General features: G+C 39.4%; 1 protein-coding gene across 3 annotated transcripts in view; it reads right to left on the bottom strand.

The window, feature by feature from the left end:
- Positions 1-20,464, bottom strand: part of grik1a (glutamate receptor, ionotropic, kainate 1a) — a 36,852-nt gene extending 16,388 nt beyond the window's left edge. For 2 of the 3 annotated variants that reach the window (XM_022209658.2, XM_022209649.2), the window contains exons 1-8: positions 20,037-20,464; positions 8,583-8,750; positions 7,651-7,908; positions 5,426-5,607; positions 4,625-4,678; positions 4,256-4,426; positions 3,755-3,898; positions 622-729 (exon numbers count right to left, since the gene is read on the bottom strand). In XM_022209658.2, the coding sequence (XP_022065350.1) occupies positions 622-729; positions 3,755-3,898; positions 4,256-4,426; positions 4,625-4,678; positions 5,426-5,607; positions 7,651-7,908; positions 8,583-8,750; positions 20,037-20,118 (1,167 nt within the window). In that variant the 5' untranslated portion in view covers positions 20,119-20,464. The remainder of the gene's footprint in view (positions 1-621; positions 730-3,754; positions 3,899-4,255; positions 4,427-4,624; positions 4,679-5,425; positions 5,608-7,650; positions 7,909-8,582; positions 8,751-20,036) is intronic. The other variant, XM_022209639.2, reaches the window with a different exon arrangement.
- Between the last annotated feature and the right edge of the window lie 410 nt (positions 20,465-20,874).

Here is a 20,874-nt window from a genome sequence, read left to right as displayed (position 1 = left end):
AAAATTGCGAGATTTACGTCTTATTTCTAATAGAGGCGCTGCTACGTCTGTTTCAACAAAGGAATTCAAGGTTTTTTTCTGCTACCCCTGAAAAAGTTCTGACAACTGTCAGAAGAGTGGCAATACCCTTACAGGGTGGAAACTGAAACGTCAAATACATGGCATTGCTGTACACAAAATCAGTGAAGGGAAACAAGGTTGACAAGGCAAGGAGCAGGGAGGTGCACGGCATATAGAGTGAGAACAGGTCAAGGAGGGGCAAACAGCAAACGCTTCGACCAAACAAGGTGCTGGCACAAACCTTGATCCACCTTTTCGTGAGGCGACTTCCGCCCTCCACTACACCCTTCAGAAATTGCAAAGAGGGCAACAAGAAGCACAGTGTGGAGAGAAACAAACACTTGTTGCAGCATTGTTAATATTCATGACGGGACAAATCTGAGCTAAATAATAAATGTGTGAATGGGTTATAGGAAACAAAATCTCTAAAGTAGCTCTCTCTCTGTTTTCCACACACACACACACACACACAGACACAGACACGCCTTAATGGAATAAATCAGGCGGCGTGGAAGCAGCATGAGAGTGGTGTAATTGGCTGTTCCAGGCCTCTGTGCTCACCCTGGCAGTGCCGTCCTCTTTGAGGCTGATGATGTCCAAATCAAAGTCTCTCCTCAGGCCATCTGTCTTATTAAGGACAATGTGCCCCGTCAGTCCATCCCACTGTGCCTACAAAAAGGGAGACGCAGAGAAAGAGAGACAAGCGGGAGGCCATCTGAGTTTCGTGTATATAGGCGAAGAATTATTGAAGCGCCAGAACAGACTCCCAGGAGGAGAAGCGAAGGAGATCCAGGCAGCGAGAGGAAGTCCATGTTGACAGGCGGCTAAAAGACTCGCTTGATGACATCGGGGGAAATAATAGAGAGTGTCTACAGGTTGTTCTTTGGTAAAGTTTTGATATGTTCATAGCAGCTAAAGTAACTATATTTACATGATGATTCATACTGTCTATACAGTTGTTCTTCTATGCGTCATATGCTATGTTTTTCATCAAATAATGCTTTTAAAAAGGCTTCTCTAAGGATTTTAAAGTTTAATATCCTGCACAAAATAACGTCAGTACTTTTCTTTTTCCTCTACTGTTTAAAACACTCCAGATTTTTGGACAATTTTATCATTTGTTTTTTGCAGGGACAGTGCATGATCAGAAGTAATCACATCAGAGATAGCTATCAGCTAATTTGGATCAATTGTCCCTAAGTAGAACAATAATTACACAACAGTACAAAACTTAAAATTTGTATGTGAAATACAAAAAGAGAAGGTTCATTTCAAATATCCTAAGCATGCATGAATAAAAAAACTAATTGTTTTCTTGTTTGTTCTGCTGCTGAGAGAAAGCAAAGGATGTATACCTGAAAATAAAGTAGTTTGCACCTTGAGGCAAACTCTGTATTTTATTGCTTTTTGAAGGGATAAGAAGTAAATACAACGCCTGCAGTAAACACACAAAATAAGCTCAACCTCAAATGTTAATGCTGTTTTTTTTAATCTCTATTTTATTTTGTAATTACAGCATTTGCAATCATTTGGACAGTCAGTGAGCCAGCAATTAGTACTCCAGACACTCTTTCTTGCAGATCATTTCAAGTTCTGAGATATTTTTCGTGTGTCTTGTGGGCACAGCATGTGGAAGATCTACCCACAGATTTTTATTTTCTCCAAGTCAGGAAACTGTGAGAGCCATTCCAAAAGCTTTAGCTTATATTTCTTAGCCAGACTATTTTCTGTTCCCCTTTCCTGATTGACTGCATGACATTTACATCCAGAAATTGCTGATATTTCATGAAATCCGTCCTTCCCTCTATCTTTGCAATGTTTTCTGTACCACAGGCAGTCTTATATGCTTGACAAATGCTGCTCCACGGAGCTCAATTTCAACTTTATCTGTCCAAAGTGCTTCGGATGTTGACTTTTGTGATCTGCTGGGAGGAAAAGGTTTCCCTCTGTGGCATCAGTCATCAGCTGACAATTCTTAAATGGGTCTGTGTAATGCTTTGCTGTTCTTTGTCCAGTTGATACCACCAAAATGAATCAAATAAAAAAAAATGGATTGAAAACTTTCATTATCCATTTTTGGAGATTACTTCACAAAAGGCAAGCTTTCTATTGATTACATTTTTAATTATGTTTGGGTTGCTGCTTCAGAATTAGAGTTCAAATGGAAATAAAAATGTTAATATTCTAATTTTCCATTTCTGTGTTTTGTGGTTCGACTGTAGCGCCTAGGGGGAGTCTTCAGCCAGCGATGGACCCAGTGGGGCAACCGCATTATGTATAGCTCATCAGACCACGCAATAATTTTGCAGCTACCCTATTTTAGGAAGGTTTGGAGACGTATGCGAACATTTCATATAAACTGGAGCTGTAGGCTAGGTATTGGTATTACTGGGGTTGTTGTTTAGCTGAGACAGAGTAGCTGCCTTTAAACACATTTGTGAAGAACTGCAAGCCAGATCTCCTCTTTGGAGCAAACAAGTCCTGAAGAGGAGTTTGTTAAAATGCTAAAATTGGAGGGCAGTAATGTGAGCACAGTCATACTGCAGCACAAACAATGCCAAGTTTTATTTCTCCTGTGAAAATGGAAAAAAAATATAACATCTTTGTCTCGCTACGAAGAGCAAGAAGTAAGAAAAGTTCCTGATGACTGGGAATTCTTCATGCATAATAATCTCAGTGAAGAGAAATCTTCTGCAGTCATTATTAACTCATGAGTTGAATTTGAGAAATAACTTTTTTGCGGTTGTAGGAATGAGCATTTACACGCAATGTTAACATTTAAAATCCAGGATATTGCCTTCTTTCTGTGTCAGGAAATGGTACACACTGAATAACAAAAGCGTGTCCGCACATGTAAAATAGAAATCAGTTAGTTTTGTCCACAGGAACACAATGAATATAGCCAGAGGGAGAGCGAGAGAGAGAACACGCAGGTTACAGTGGCCGGGATTTAATTTCAGCCACCGAAATGAAAGATGTGTCCTCATAGTCTGCGCTCTGTTGTAAGAAATGATTTTTAATTGAGTGTTGTGTGAGACATATTACAGGTTCTTGCAATCAAAAAGGCTATTATCGAGTGATGAATAGCGCAGGAGGACAGATGCTTCAAAGGAAGAGCACCGGCAAACAAAGCCAAAAGCTGAGGAGGAGAGAGACACTAAGATGCAAAGAAACCGAAAAAGGCAAGAAGATGGGGGTTGGGTTGGGGCATGAAGATGAAAATATGAGTGAGGGGACTGAATGATAATGTTCCTTCTCCATGGCAGGCAACAGTCCTCTGCTGGATTTAAGACTTAAGAGATCAAAACACTCATGCATCAAAGGCCTCATTTCTGTCTGTAGGCATCTGGTCTGACAGTCAGGCTGGGCCACATCCTTTCAACTTATAAGTACATAAATACCATGTATTTTCATGTTGTGCACTTTCAGAGGCAGAGCCTGGCCCGTCAGTAGGGACCCATAAAAGATCGTATCACATGAAATGATCTGACATCCAGCTTTGGTGAATTTCATGTCTGCGAAAGAGGCATTACAGATTTTAGGGATCTCGCGCTCAAAAAGGCTCCCTTCAAAACGCATCATCAAGAATGTATGGTGGTCAAGCTGAACGCAACAGGAGCTTCTCAGGTCGTGCTGGGCATTTTGCAAGGTTTTTTATATACAACTATATAATACAACAACTTATGACACTGACCTCTTTGAAAAGGTTCATGAAGCGCGGTCCAAAACGCCACGGTTTGTGACGATGGCACTGCAGGGAGCTGACGGTCATCTGAGTGGCTCGCTGAGACGCAACAGCGACCATAAACACTGCGTCATACATCAAGGCTGCGTCTGTCTGCAGAAGAGGCAGCGAGAAGAGGTTTTTTTTTTTTTCCGAACGCTACACTCAAAAGCAAATAAACATTGGCTGTAAACAGCTGAGTTATGAAACTGAGGGAGCATGTTTTGTAGATGGAAATGCAATAAGTTGAAACTATGATGGTTAATCCAAGAAAATGTTGCCCTCAAACAAGTAAACAACATATCATGCAGATATGACAGCTGAATAAAAATAACCAAGGATTTACATTTTTACTATGCTGCAATATAAGTTCACCAGAGATTTACAGGTTGCCAGATGTTTGTGGTTTACACTTGGATGGAAGCAGCATACAAATAGCCATCGCTGCCTCTCTGATGTCTGTCTGCTTACAGTCATGACTCCGTCCATCAGGCCCATCTCTTGTTTGGGACCTTGCAGTCTCTCCATGGCCCATTTGTCCATCGTAGAGGTCACCCACGGGTCATCAATGTTCAACAACCTGAAGCCCGTCATGTTGACCCCGCTGTAGCGGTACGGCTCCAAATCCAGCGCAAACAAATCCTGCAAGAGGAGAGACGAGACGGAGATGAGCAGCAGGACGGAGAGAAGAATGTGTTTGTGTGTGAGTATGTGCAGCCTGGATGTTTAAGCCGGAGTTCATTGTGCAACTTTCTCATAAAAAAAATGATTTAACATACACAGTAAATTTACAAAGCCAGTTTTACGTTGCAATTTCAGCTGCGCATTTTTCAAACTCACCAAAGTCGTGAAGAAAAAATGGTAGTACTCGGTCATCATCCCCATCGATGAAAGCTGCAACATCAAAAGAAGAAATACAGTAATACACTAAAATGCCAGGCCATATTACTCATCTTAAATATGACAAATTATTCAGTGCTACAGCTTGTTTCATATGATAAAATACAGCGTGTCTGGTGTATCTAATATGTCAAACAGTTCTACTATGATATTCTATACTGAGGGTGTCATAAACAAATAAGATTACTTCAGATATGAATAAAGGCAAATTATAGGTTGAAAAAAATGGTCATGTACAGTATCTTTAATATCATTTAGGTAATAATATCAATTTAGTGTGAAGTATCAGGTACAACAGAAATGGATATTGTAGATTATTTTTCTTCTTCTTTAATGGTGCAAGACTTTCTCATCTGTTCAGTTCATCAGCCATTTTTGGAATCAATGTACAACAGCATCATAGCTAAATAGGCTTTGTCCAAATTGCAAAAAACAAACAAACAAACAAAAAACATGATAGACAATAAGTTGCAGGTCATTTAGAATAATAAGGAAAGTTTTATGCTTTCTGGTAGAAAAACTCAACTCTTTATTATATCTTTTAATGGCCGTACTTTCAAACATGATAGAATCCTTAGCAAACAAATGAACTAGTATTTATTTTCCACAACATAAAAAGACATTGTTTGGAGAAGTCTCAACAAATGCTCTACCCCCACAGGATGCATAAACGTTCTGTGAAATCTCTCGAACAAAAGAGCAAACTGTTGCACAGAAACTTCGATGAATCCCAGTACAGACCTGCTTCAGGAGCTCTGCAGCCATGCGATAGGAGCAGTCAAAGATAATAAAGAACTCTCTGTCTTTTTTCAGTTCCTTAAGCAGCGGTCGAGCGTCCTGGTTACCCGGGGTGAGCTGGCGGATCTTGATCTTCAAGTTGAACTTTGCTGGAGCCTTGATCAGCTCCTGCATCCGCATCAGACCTAAAAAAAAAAAAAAAGCAAATTAAACCATATTTTCCGTTCTACAAATGTTTTAATTTCCTCCTCCCCCAAGCAAAGGCCAGAGGTCAAGGTCAGATACAGAACAAGATTTGTCTTTGTTTTCAAACAAGAGTCATTCTTCTGTCACAAACACGTTCCTGTATCCTGTGCATGTGCGTGCACAACGTTACGTAATTGTGCGAATGTGTTTGTGACATTTTAGGAAAGTACATTTCTGACAGAAAATAACCGGTAAAAAAAAATCTATAATCTGTGACATTTTAACAACAGAATTTCACATTCTCTGGGTCATGGGCAGGAACTCGATATGGGGAACCACAGGATTTGATGCCATCAGTGTTTTGGTTTGGCTCTTCCCAGTGTGAAGTCAGAGGACATGAATATTGGCAGCTGTTTGATATGAGCCACTGATGCCCGGTCACAGATTGGGTTCACTGGCCAGCACAAAGGAGGCGACTCGGGTAGACAGAACTGTATTTTGTAATTACAACCATGACATATGAAAATATAGTCCAGAAAACAAAAGGCAGCACTTTTGACCTCTCCTCCCTCTCACTTCTTCATTTCAAATGCCATGCAGTTTGAAGGCTGATAACCAGCAATGCAGTGAAAAACAAAAAGATATTGAGGAAAAAGTAGTGTTTTTTTTAAATGTTAAACTTATTCAGTTGGAAAGATGGATGATACACTATTATAACACGGATATGAAGCATAATATTACGTGTTATTTTAGTGATTGTAATGTAATGGTAAGGTTTACAATGCTTTTTCTTTCTCTTAAAGACAATATGACACAATCTGTGACATATTTTAGAACTGAATTGTTCTGTTGCACCTGAACTTCCTGAAAAGTTTCCTGTGTCAACTATTTTGTGAAGGATAAAATAAATTGTACCAATACCAATATATTTGGTGAAATATTTTTGTAATCCAAAACTATCCTACTATAATGTAACACTACTTTCCTTGTGCATATTTGTTTTATATCCTCATGAAGGAGGGACTAATCAAGCAATTCTTGCTTCTATTGTGTCCATTTCTATGTATTAGGTGTGTAAGTAATTAAAGGTGGAGTAAGCCATTCTGATCCAATGCAGTTTTAGTCACATTCAGTGAATATCTTATCTTGGTCCACTGGTTGTCTGCTCTGATTACAAGCGCTTCCAGTAAAGTTCTCTTTTATCACTATGTTCTATCTGTCAAAGCACTTTGTGAATGTTCTCCTGAAAGGTGCTATACAAATAAAGTTATTATTATTATATTATTATTAACTGTATAACCCCACACTCAGAGGGTCAAACTCTCTGAGTCAATAGACTGGACTCATCATGTTTAAATGCAGAGTTAACTCATCTCTCAGTTTAAGTTAATATCTAATGATGTACAATAACTTGGTACAAAACTGTATTTCTGTGCAAGAACACACTATTTATTACCCCCTACAATGCCCTTTGTTTTCTTAGGAAAATCACATTTTACATTTATGCTTATACTGTTTCTACTTATGTTTATATTTTTGAGACATATTTTTCTACTCATGTTTACATTTGAGGTCATATTTTTCTATTTATGTTTATATTTTCATTTCGCATTTGTACATTTTTTCTCTATACATTTGGTATTGTTTATATTTCTGATTTTGAATGTTAGCAACAGCTAAATAAGCAATTTCCCCTCTGGGATCAATAAAGTATTTCTGATTCAGATCCTGATTGGTTTCATGGCTTTTGTTAATAGAATGCTTGTTTTTGTCTCAGCGATGAGAAAGAGACATCCTGTTCATCCCCATGAGGCTGGAACAATCCTTTTTTGCTCGCCTTGTTGCTATGCCAGTGCGCATCCATTAATACGGGGCTCTTCTGAAGGAGCACTAAAAGGAGGGGTGTGTTTGTTTGGCTGTTATCAATCATTCTCAAATATCAACAAACCTCCTCAGAAATGGCTTACTCCACCTTTAAGTATTTGTGAATGAGCTTTAAAGGTTACAATGGCAGCCAGATTAATGCAATCAATGGGCTCTACCTGTGCTGTCCTCATACACCACCGTCAGCTTCCTCCATTTGAAGAATGTGACTACGTCCAGGATGGCCCTGGCGATGGCGGTGTACTCAGGGTACAGATTGATGAAGAAGGTGTCTTTGTTGTCCACTGACGGATGTTTCCAGCGTGTCTGTATGTGAGGGACTTCCAGAGCATTGCAGATGGACTGAACAGCACTGACCGAGGAGCTGTGAGAAGGGCCGAACACTGCGACCACCCCGAGAGCGAGCTGGTCACACACTGGAGAAAATGAAGAGCACAGAGACAGATGGTTGAAGGACAGTAGATGTGAAATTGTTTCTTAATCAAATTCCATTGCTTTGGGGAACTGAAAGCAACATTTTGCATTTCCGCTTCTGATTAAAAACAAAGATGAGTAACTGGATAGAAAAGCATGATATGATTGTTTTTATTGGGATGGTTAGAACAGTCTCAAAACAACAGTAAATACAGAGTTTCAAATGGAAATCATTGGTTAATTTAACCAAAAACAAATGATTAACTCTGTGATCTGTATGCTGTTATAGAAAAGGCATGTGAAGTTAAACTACGGTATGATAAATGGTGACAATTTATTTATGCTTGATCTATGGTTGCTTTCAGCGTTAGAAAAGTGGCTGGTCAATTCTTGGGCCATGATTGGGAAAGGGGCATCAATAGCATCAATTGATTTGTCATTAACAAGAAAAGAAAGATCACAAAATAATCCTCAAACTAAAACAAAATCAAATGGTCAGAAATTTAATAGAAATGCATGAAATACTGAAGAACTTAACACAGACTGACTGTATACCGGTCATGCTTACTGGACCCAAAAACCCTAACATGGACATATTAGTGCTGCAGCTAGAGCATTATTATGTCATCACTTGCGATAATAGCACAAACACAGCCACCTTACAATCATTTCCTACCTCTCCTGGAAGCCTCGAATCCATCAAAGAGGTTGATCCTCTGAATGTCGTAGGTCAGAGTGGTGTTGGGCATCAGGGTCTTGTTGCGGTTTATGTTATTCACAGCAAATTTGAAAGCGAGCTCGTCCATGCTCACCAACTCGCTCTCTCGGGTCTCAAAGATGCCACCTGAGCATGGAGATGGGGGAGAAATGCAAAGGCCATCAGCAGAAAGCTTCAAAAGTTCAAAAATGGCACTAACTAAAATCATCCTGACGCATATGCAAACCACACTGCACCAAGAAACTTGTACTGTTTAATTTCACTTCATCAAATACATGAAATTACCAACAGAGCAGCAAACGTAATGGAATCAATGAGGTGTTATGGATGTTATTCATTTAACATCATAGCCACCAATTCATAAAAAGTACCCTTTGTGAAGGGCTTGTTCTCACTAATAGCTTCATTAATGCTTCTGAGATAACTTCATAATGCTGTATAGATCAGCTAAAAGCCATCAGTACGACACAAATTCTGGGTTACTGTTAGAAAACCCCATTTGTTGAAATATCCTTTTTATTTAATGTGAATAATTATATTCTCAGTAATACATTCTCACATTTTCAAGCTACTGCATGCTCATTTGTTAATAAGCTATAATTAAGGGCTTTATTCATCAGATCTGCATCGGTAACAGTTAATAACATCTAATAATTATAATTAATAGATGGTAAAACTATTTAAAAGTATTTTTCACAACCTGGAAAGCCTAAAGTTATTAGAGAAAAGGCTTACCCGCCACTAAGAAATCATGTAATACAAGCTATAATGCCTTTTATAATGCCATCTTTTGATAGTGGTGGTGTCATATTATGCAACTGGAAACAGGCAGAAGATATTAGAGCAGATAAAACAGATTTAATTTACATAACAGAAGCTGTGCATGGGCATGAGGTCTGCAACATGCACACATTGGATATTTGTTGTACAAAAGCACATAACAGTGTGCACATTCTGAAATTACGCCCAATATTCTGTGCAGTCTGATTTAATGAGGATGATAATAGTTGTTTTTATTCCAGCCAAACCTCTCTGTCATAAACAGTGCCATAAATATGTTATGTCCACAATAAAGATAATATTTGTCACTTCAATGCCAAGAAGATAATTAATTTAAAAATCTCACAGAAGAATGCAAATGAAGATGAATATTAAGTGTTTGAGGATGAACAATCACTTGTTTTTTATATATATATATATATATATATATATATATATATATATTCTCAAGACTTTGCTTCCCCAGATGGAAGAAGTTTCTGAAGCAAACTGTTCCTCCACTGCTCTCACTTTTACAGTGTGGGGACCCAAGGCCACATAGAACTCGCTGCATGGACCAGCTGTCAGCAATCTTTCAGGAAACAATACTGTTCAGACAGACTTCTGAAATTGCCCTCAAACTCCTCATCAACATCCTGTCATCTGGGCGCAGAAGATGTGAAGTGTGGATTCAAAGGCCAGATGAAATGGAAGTAGCATAATTGCTCCCACAGTGTGAAAGGGCAGGAAATAAAAAGGCTTTTGAGCTCCTTGTGGAAGTTCAAAACAGGCTTTTGTAAGATGAGTCAAGGCACATCAGTCACGACAGGGACAAAAGAAAAAATTAATTGAACAAGTAATTGTCAGTCCTGTAGCTAGCATTTTTCAGGAGACTTTCCTGAGCGGTCAGAAAAAGGTTTCTTTCTGAAGCTGTAATTTCAAACAATTTGCTCACTTTCTTGGACTATTTGTCCAGTTCCAGCAAAGTGTTCCTGTCTTTTTCCAGGCTCTGATTTATTGCAGTGGACAAACTTCACCAGCAAAATGGTCTTTCAAAAATACCACAGTTTTCACCAACTCTGAAATGTTGACAGCAGCAGAGCAGGAAATCCTGGTCGCTGGTTGTGATTATTTTGGTTTGCTCTGAAGAAGTGCAGCAGTTGTGGATTCATTCACTCTTGTCCCACTTCTGGTTCAGATGTTGGGATTTGCTGTGAATGAAGCGTGATGCAGTAAAATAGTCTGTCACGAGAGGGATACACTGGAATTTGATTTAGGTAGTGTCTACAGATACGGACCTGTACCGCACTTTCCATTTGCCAGACAGACACGGACCCGTACGCGAGTGTCGCGATTCAAGAAGCTGCTAACCACTGCAAACTGTTGAAAGGTAAGCAAAGGTTAAGGTTAGGGTTAGTGTTAGGGTCAGGTTTAGGGTCTGTACCTGTAGTACCGATGCTACGGGTCCGTACCTCCAGCGTCTACCGGGAGTCACGTGACCAGATCTCGCGTATCTGATTAGCAAATGGAAAGTACGGGTCCGTACCTCTAGCAACTACCTTTGATTTAATGAATGTATGCCAAATTTTTTCTACATGTGCAGAGATCATCAAGTTCAAATACATAGTTTTGCATGTTGTAAAACAACCCGAACTGTAACGAGTACATAATAAACCACACTGTATCAGCAATTTAATTAGTTTTTTATGTGAAGCTACAGTTCGTAGTGAAAAAGCGTGGCTTAGCACAAAGGATGAAAATGAGCCTCACAATAGCCTTGCTCTCTGACAAATTAAGGTGGAAAGAAAATTTTTTTTTTTTCCACAGTAGCCTAGTTAACCTAGCAACAAGTCCTCAAATTCATACGACCGCATCGGTCGTATGTAACGTGCACCGGAATACGACCCATGAGAGCGTATTTATGTTAGCACCCCTACGGGGAAAAGGAACGCATTACGGGATTTAATTCGAGAAACGGCTTTTCCCTCACTTTCCCAGCACGAGTTTAGGGTTATGGTTAGGGTTAGGGTGAGGGAAAGGGATAGGGATAGTGTTAAGATAAAAGTTTGTTCATGGTGACGTTTCACCTGCGACACCGGAGTGTCGATATTTACTCAACTGCCAGAGGTCGCATAGTCAAAACGTAACACTCGGTCGTAATACGGGCGTGTACAGATGACCTATGTGGTCGTTTTTGGTTTGAGGACAGGCTGTAACCTAGGTGTGACCCTGTTAAGACCATTACTTCCATTGTGACACTCACATTCACAAGCACTCAGTAAAACTCACTCAGGCATGGGGAGAGCATGCAAACTGCTCATAGACACACACTGAACTCCACACAGAATGCTCAAAGACCTTCAAGCTGTGAGGCGGCAGAGCAAGCCACTGCACCACTCGGCCACTTGAACCTGCTTTTCTAATTAACACAAGGTGTGATGTGTGGTTGCACAGGTGAAGAAAGATGGCACATGGCAGGGTTCCAGACTAACTTTTTCCACTGGTAGCACTCCCACCTCACTTGCTGAACATCTATTTATCGATAGACACTAAATTTACCGACGTTCCCTAAATGCCTCAATGTGCAGGCTGTGGTAGCTGCAGTGTGCTCAGAAAGGTGTGACCAAAACTTATTTTGAAAAGTGTGAAAAAGAGTGCTCTAATGTCAGAATTATCCAAGATGACCAACCAGCTGCCCTTGTCTTTGGAACACACAACAGCTAAATAGTTTGTTTGACAGCAGGGACCCACTGAAGTTATAAAAGTACTGCTTTCCACCAACACAGCGAATGCAATAGCTGCCCACTTCTGTGAGGTTAGAAAGACACCAAAACAAGGTTTATGACTGCTTAAAACTTTAACTAGCACACTCAAAATGAATAGATAAATAAGAATTGTCAGTGGTCTGCTGGTGCTCTGAGTCTCTTGGTCATGAGGAGGTGACAAGTCGATGATCAACTTTACTTTGCCAGAAGTTTTATAAATGAGTTTCAAAAGCTACCTTAAACATCACCAAGACTTTTCCTTTCTAGCCTGACTCAGAGAAATAGATTGATATCATTACTTGCCAATTTGTGGCTACAGATGTGGCAGCAGAGGACGTTGGAGCTGCAGGAGTCACGGTGGCTCGGCTATGACATCACACAGGTGGGAGGCCACAGCGGACTTGAACCCGGAAGTTGTACAGCAGGTAACAAACAGAGAAAACCTGGATTTGGGATTCCGTGATGCTTGGAGGTTGGATTTGACTGCTAGAAGCTCTTGCTGGATTTTAAAATTGTCTAAAGAGGACGAACGGGACTTTTTTTCTGAGTAACACCGGTCTGATTGGCACTGTCACCTTCAGGAAGACTGGCCCGCTTTGATTTTAAACGCGACAATCCTATTTTAAAGATGGATGGGTCGGTCCAGACACAGTCAGAAGGTAAGAACAAATCTCCTGAGTTTCTTAACCTGCATGAGGGCTCTCGGAGGAGGAGATGATCTGCTGATCTGTAGAGGCCGGTGAATTGGGCAGAATGAATGAACGCTGCCTCATTTATAAAGCATGCCAAGTGGGCTGGACTTAGTAAGAAGTAAATGATTGGACAGAACAGGGCCTTGTGACTCTGTGCCTGTCGGAAGCAGCTGAGCTTGATATTGTTGTTGGCTGCTCAGGACATCCACTTAGTTTGTGTTTTTAAAATATGCATGTTGATACAATCAAAACACCTTTCAATGACAACAATAGAAAATCTTCAAACTCCTACAAAGTCAGTGTAAACATTTTCTGTGGGTCAGAACTACTTGGTTGAATAGGAAAGAGCTGAACTGTTAAAATGCATATATATATATATATATATATATATATCATTTATCAAAAAAAAAAGGAAAAAAAACAGCAAAGAAAATAAAAGTTACTGGATATAACTCCAGTTCAATGAATACATGCATGCATACCACTCCAATGGACTTCACTACTGGTTGTGAGGGGTGGTCTTTTCCCTCAGACTTTTTACTTTCAGTATAAATACAATTTAGAGCCTAGTTTGGAGATACTCGCAACAAAAGCTCTGGAAGTTCGTCCTTGACCAAAGACAATTAAGATGATGTTGACGATGAAGTTGAGAATGCCCTAAAATATTTGAAACCTTGTTTTCAAAATAAATAATGAATAAAAAAACAACAACAACAGCCAAATCATTGGAGCGTTAAATCCATTTCCTCATGTGGAGACGAGTTGGATTATTGAAAGATGCAAATGTTTGGCAGAATGGTCGGTTGTGCCACCTCTCGTCTCATTAATCGTCTAAATCTAAATTTCATCCAAAAAGCCAATGAGCGTTCTTTTCCAAATGTGCCAGAGCCCTAAAACACTGCTGGAACACAAGCAGCAATAAAACTGTCTAGACAATCATTTATTTGGCAATTTTGTTGTTCCATTCCAGCCGTTGGTTTCAATGCATACCACGGAAAGTCAGCAAATTCAGTGAAAGGCCTACTTACATATTCTTTGAGTTGTATGAATAAGCTCTTTGAAGTAAATTGCATTTGGTCATTCCTCAAACAGGCAGTGATAAAAGTTCAGGGAGTTGTTTGAGGGATCCTGAATTATTGGCTCATCAAGGCAGCTGGACGATGATATTTTATAGTTCCTTACATATAATATGGGAAGCCGGGGAGAAAATGTATCAAGACTTTATATGCACTCGGTCCTAAGTGCAGGTCAGATTATCGTAGCCTGAGAAGCTGTGTAAAGTGTGTAAAGATTAGCAGATCGTGTGCACAATGTAAATGAACCTTAATACCTGGCTGTGTAAGTCGGCTATCATGATCAATGGCTGATACATGCCACTCCCTCTGATTTCTCATAGGGAAGTATCTGTAAAGCCACGATTGGTATTCTATGCTTGCTAAAGGGATAATAATTTGTCTACACCACATTTCCATGCATTCACACTACATATTAACATTCAAGCGCACACACACACAGACAAAACATCCTTACTACCAGTGAAGCAAAACAGTAATCAAAGAACCATCAGGGCCTTAATATTAAAGTTTCATCAGCTGTGAATGAAAAAAGTTTACCATGAAAATGTATATCTTTGGTGCGGTATGATGGATGGATAAGAGATTCATCTGCCTCCAGATGGAGGAAAACAATAAGTTAAAGAATCAATCTGAGCTTTGTGCCACCCTGCGACGCAGACCTGATCAATCTCTTCAACAACCCACCGTAGGGATGAAGATATCCGCGTTTCTGTGTGTGCACAGAGAGCTTCACACCATCCATCCTTCACTTCACTATTTAATTACAAATAATTATGTTTTACATTAGTCATTTGTCATCCTTTCTTTCGGAGCAGCTTGAACTCTACTGGTGCAGTCATAAAAATTGTATTTTCTTTTAACAAGATGTTTTTCCTCGCAAATGAATTAATGTACCTCAGGGTACTAAAAGCATTCATTTAGCCCCCAAATAATGAGGAATAATTTGCCCCAGGAAAGCACATCCATCTGGCATGTAAGACACTGCAAATGGATGCCATTTAATATGTTTCAGGGGTTTGCAGGTAGATTTTATCTGCATAAAATTCAATCGCACTCAAGATGCACTGAGACTGCTTAATACACAAGGCAGCTCATTATGACCAAATTGAGGATGGCTGGAAATCTAAAATGTAAGTTTTTCCAATGTCTTTAGAGGTAATTAATGGTTGGGTAAGATTTGTATTATTTAAAAGTGGTGAAAATGTGATATTTCTGCTGTATAATAGCATAGATCTAGCATCTATCTATCTATCTATCTATCTATCTATCTATCTATCTATCTATCTATCTATCTATCTATCTATCTATCTATGGTTTGGTTAATTCCCACAACATTATGCATTTCTCATAGAGACTTCTGATCTGTTGACAACATGACCTCTGTGATGTTTGTGTAAAGCTATGCAAGATTTAATGCATAATCTGTCTGTAAAGCACAAAGGGGATATAATTTTGCTGTGCTGCAGGACATCAAAGTCACACATTGCCTTTGCTGCCACATTTCCACAAAATGCTACATTTCAGCATAACTTATTCAAAGTGTAATAATTAATTGATGATAAGGGTACATTAACAGGCAGTTACTAATTACCATACCGCCATGTTTAACTGGTTTTCACACTTTCAACTTTGACTTTTGGATGTTTATCACCCAAAAAGCAGACTGAGTCATCCATTATTTAGCACTACTTTTCAGCCAAAGACAGTTACACATCAAACTGCCACTCAGTACCTGAGATAGAAGCACTGTGGATCTTTCTAAAAGCTCTGAGAGATCGCCAAATTGTACAAGCAGGAGTGTTCTTTGTTTTTTCCTCACAGTGACAGAAACTACTGCCATTAGTGCATTTCTGAAAACAGGGATTGCTGAGCATTTTGGACAGGTTATGTAGCAACAAGCTGGAGGAAATGCATCTGGGAGAGCAGAAAAGGGTTCCAGGTGTCAAACATTTCACTGCACACTGTTGTTCCAGCTGGGAAAATGCATAGGAAACAATTTGTTCTGTGTAGAAAAATCAAAGGAGGAGTGGCCAAACAAGGCAAAAATGCAATCAAGGGTGTTGAGACGGAGACAAGGACAGATAGGAAAAACTGGAAATGACTGCAAGGGCAGCAAAAGGACAAGGAGCTGATGAAAGTTATCATGTACTACATCAAGAGCCTCTCAATGTGCACTCGCATAAGTAGCGATGCGAAGAAGGAAGCAGTTTTAAAACTCCAATCATTTTAAACATATCATGCATTCAGGTCGGAAATCAATAGCAACACTAACGCAGCAAGCAGAGATTATAAGATGCTTAGCCGACACTGTTTGACACATTTATAGCACATTACTATACAAGAACCAGATGCTTTTTGAATAGTCCCTAAAATGACATAAAAAGAGAAAACCTTGGTTGTACTTTGACATTTTTGACACAAGTTTTTGTAACAAAAGCACTTTGCACTCATACCAACAGCAGCTTCCTTTCAGGTTGAGTCTCTCTCAGGTTCCAAAATTGCTTGTTTTGTGCTCACAAATGGTGCAGACACAGGTGCCACTATGAACAAAGAAAGGACTGGAAAGAAAGGTCCATTCTGAACTCAGTCTGCACATCACAAGAAGAGCCTCATGAGACTGTGGGATCAATACTTACAAATAAATAAGGTCAGTCATGTAATTCCATGACAAGCACCAGCTCCCCCTTCCTTCTGCCAGCCAAAAGTGCTGGGTTTCTGCCAGCATGATAAACGATTACGCTCCCGAAGAAGGCAATTCCACAGTATATCCGTGTATATATCTTCCACAAAAGTGAAACTAACTTTCCAAAACTCTGGCAATTTTAGCAGAGGAGAGATTCATTCATTTTCCTAATAGCTCACCTAATTTCTCAGAGAAAAAGGAACTAATGAATAAAATTACACAGATATCCTTTTTTTTTTTTTTTTTTGAATAAACCTAGATTACAGCTCCAGCTTAACTTAAGCAAATCGATTTAACAGAAAGCAACACCTGGAGCCAAACTTTGCGGTTTTCAGATTACTCTGTCTCTTGCATACACACATGCAGCTACATGGACACACAAACGCACACTTTGATAGCGTCTCCTCTGCATGTAAATCCTTTTAAATTGTGAATTTCCAGATTTGTGTTGTTCAAGGTGTCCGAGCTGAAGTACTGGTATTGAATGGTGCTGCATATTAATGTGAGACCCAGGGTTAAACTCCATATCATAAAACCGCTACATGTGCATAAAATGAATAAATGCTACATAGGTCAGTATACATGAAGACTTTGTGGATAATATACAAAATACAACCTTTAACTCTCTCCATCTATTGTGTTCGAGTCAAATTTTGTGTCAAATTTGACTCGATCACTATAGGAGCGATATTCAGAATCCCTAAAAATGTGCAGTTTGCATACAGACACAGGATTTTAGGTTAGCATTGAAAATATCAATATTAACTGGGCACAATTTAGTATTTGGCTTTTTTTAAAATATCTTTTTCATACATTTTTTGTTCACATTTTGTGTCATCTTCATCAAAACTGTCCACCCTCCAATACTGATATCTAAAATCAGTGCCTAAAGATTTATTTTTATTAGCTTATTCAAATGATGTGCAGCACAACTGTGAAAAATAACACTTTTTATACAAAAAAAAGTACTCTGAGCGCAGTCTTTTAAATATTTGTGGCAGAAATCACGGCAACATAGAATGTGGCCATTTAATATAGATGCAACCACAAACAGAATAGCTTTGGGCTGAGCACAGGCGTATGTTATGCATGTGCACATTATGTACAGATACCAATTCACGTGGCTTAAATATGTAGCGGCGGCGGGAATTGATGGGCTTTTGAAAGACTCCCACAATTTGATCAGTTGTTCCTTGTATCGTTTATGATGGATAACAATATAACGTTTGACGTCGTTGTAGTTGGATCATAATCATATGAGCGCCAGCAGGCAGCTGACGTAGTGTTCACTTGTAGTCATGGTTACAGTGATGGCATATTGCTATCTCGCAATGATACAGAAATCTTTAACAAATCCGTATATCCAGACTATAAGCCGCATCACTGCCAAAATCTAATCAGTTGGTCCTTGTGTCGTTTCTGACCTTCCCTGAAAATTTCATCCAAATAAGTTAGTCTGTTTTTGAGTATTGTTGCTAACAGACAAACAGACGGACAAGCATACGCCAATGCTGACATAACTCCTTGGTGGAGTAATAAGTCTCCATTGTAACATTCTTATTTAAAAATATTTGGAGTCAACAGTTATAATTCCTTTGGCTAATGTATATCCACTCCTTGTCCTTGTAGCAAGCTCTTTAAACCTCCACTTCACTCAAAAATGTGTGTTATTTATTGTTTCTTCACCTTTTTTAAAGTGTGTGACCTTTACTTTGTAGACCGATGTACGCTGTGTGGAGTTTTGACATTAGAAACGCTGTTTTCACTGTCATCTTCAGAAGGGGACGAAAGTTTCTCTGTGCTCGTGTCAAATTGAAATTGATTGTAACCTACAAGCAGGATTCTGGTTCGAAAGCAAGTCGGAATCCAATATGTAACTTACACAAGCGGCATGAGGAAACTTCCAACATCAGAGCACATACAAGAGTGGATATTTCAGTGAAGCAGGAGACATCTGGTGTCCGGCAGTTAAAATGTGAAATGAACAATATTTATAGACTCATAGATTCTGGATTCTGAATAATAGAGAAGGAGGAAATGTAATTTCAGGGCTATATAACAGCTTTGAAAAAACACTTCCAATATTCAACAGTTTTTTATAGATTCATAATGGCTTCATATTGACTTGTGAAGCGGTGAGATACAACATAATTGAGCATTTTATAAATACACTGATGGTTTTGTAAGTGACACATGACACCTTATCACATGTATTACTGTATGTAACATGGAAAGAGTAAAATAAATTGAAATCACAAACACAAAATCAAGTCTTCTACTGCAAAAAGGCGTCACATTTTGAAATATAACTGCAAGTAATATGAAGTATATTCCCAGATGTACAAAGTGTTGCTCATCCAATCCAGGATGAGAACCATATGTAGACCTACTGTAGCCTACTGCCTACATTTTCCAAGTTGAGAGCAGGTAGCACTGACACCATTTCTCAATTTATTCAGTCAATTAGATCCACATATTACTGTTCGACTCTGGTCTCTTTGAAAGCCTGAAAGTAAGATGCTCAGATAATGAACACAGCCCTCAGTGCTCACCAGCCTCCTCCTGTCTAATCAAATCTAGGTGGAGCTCTCTGACTCCTCTTACCTCCACCGGGCCGATGACAGTGGGATTGAAGATGATCGGGGCGCATATTTTGAATGGAAATGCCCCCGACAGGATTGTGTGGGGGTCGAAAGAGTATACAGGGAGGAATCAATAATCTATTACTTTTAGGGATTTTTTTAAACAGCTCCAAACAAATCATTTAATGGCACAATATCGGGAAAGTTCACAGGATGGTTTTGGCCCAAATTATAATATTCAAACTAATTTAACTTTCCCTTTATCAACAGCATCTTTCAAGACATTTTAATATAATTGTGATTACCAGCAAGCCCATGTTCAGGATGATGAATTGATGGAGGTGAGAGTTTTAATTATTGACTCAGAGGGAACACTGAACTTGAATCATTAAATTCTTTTAACTACCTTTGCTTTCTGCATAGTGGTAAAACCTCACAACTCTGAATGTGTGGACTCAGAAAGAGCTGACAGATGGCAAATTTATCTCTTAAGCTAAATGACAGAAGTTGTCAAAGTCTATTTTGTCATTAGATGGAAGTAATCTTTTCCTCTGTGCTGACTGAACCTCACTGACAGACTTAATAAGAAGAATAATCCCCCAATCACTCTCACATGATGTAAAGGCACAAAATCCCACTAAGGGGAGACGAAATTTAAAGCTCAACTGTAGGTTGCTTCCCACAGATTCAGAATAGGTTATATTATGCATTTACACAACTAAGATGTTCTCCTATGTGTTACTGAAGATGTGGCCCACGCTCATACAGCTACACTCTCGGTTCCGACTCCGTCCAGCCAACACAGACACGCAAGGAAACGCCAACAACACGTGCGTAAACAGCTGTTGCGCTTACCGATTCTGAGGACCTGTGCCGAGCTCAGGCAAAGCTGCGCCGCGAAGAGAATACAGCAGAAAAGTCTCTTTCTTCCCTCCATAGTGCTCCAGACGAACTCACCGCGAATGTTGAGACCATGACAGAAAGAAACAGCCTCTATCTATCCAAGCGCGGACACAACTGACGTGCCACGCCAGTGCGCAACCCAAGTTTTATTCCCAGTGCGTTCCATCCACTTCGCATCACTCCGTAGCGCAAAAGAAACGAAAAATGTTGACTGCGAGTCACGCGTATCCAGTTTTGCTGTGCAAAATTAATCGAGGTTACATCTTCTAAATAAACAAAAACTGGTTGCGGGGAAAGGAGTGAGCCAGAGTGACCACCAGCCTGTGCGCCTCCAAGGAGGCAGAAACTGGAGGGAGTGAAAGCGCAGGAGTTGGTGTCAAACAAACCGAAATTGAATCAACGTCCAGGACGTATTTTCAAAATAAAATCCATTTGCGCAAGAGCGTCCAACTAACTTTTAAAGCATCGTGAACAGATGTGCTACTTTATATATGAAATTCCTTTTTCTTCACGAGCCTGCTGCCAGAAAAATATTTGTAACAGGTATAGGCTCATATGCACACAGATAGGTTTACACTGTCCATCCTAATTATTTTAACACTACTTTGACTTTTCTTACACTTCACCTAGAACAGAAACTACGTTACCTATTTAGGAATACATTAAATAATAAAATATTTTAAAAATAATTTTTAAAAAATCTCAAAACAATGGGAACCTGTTTTGCCAAAGTTGACCCAAACAGACCAGCTTTTACGCTGAAGGTACGCACGGTCTAATTCCAGTTATC

This window comes from Acanthochromis polyacanthus, chromosome 17, assembly GCF_021347895.1.
Source record: "Acanthochromis polyacanthus isolate Apoly-LR-REF ecotype Palm Island chromosome 17, KAUST_Apoly_ChrSc, whole genome shotgun sequence".
Lineage (NCBI taxonomy): Eukaryota > Metazoa > Chordata > Actinopteri > Pomacentridae > Acanthochromis > Acanthochromis polyacanthus.
The sequence above is the reverse complement of the archived record's forward strand: the minus strand, read 5'-3'. Positions and strand labels throughout refer to the sequence as shown.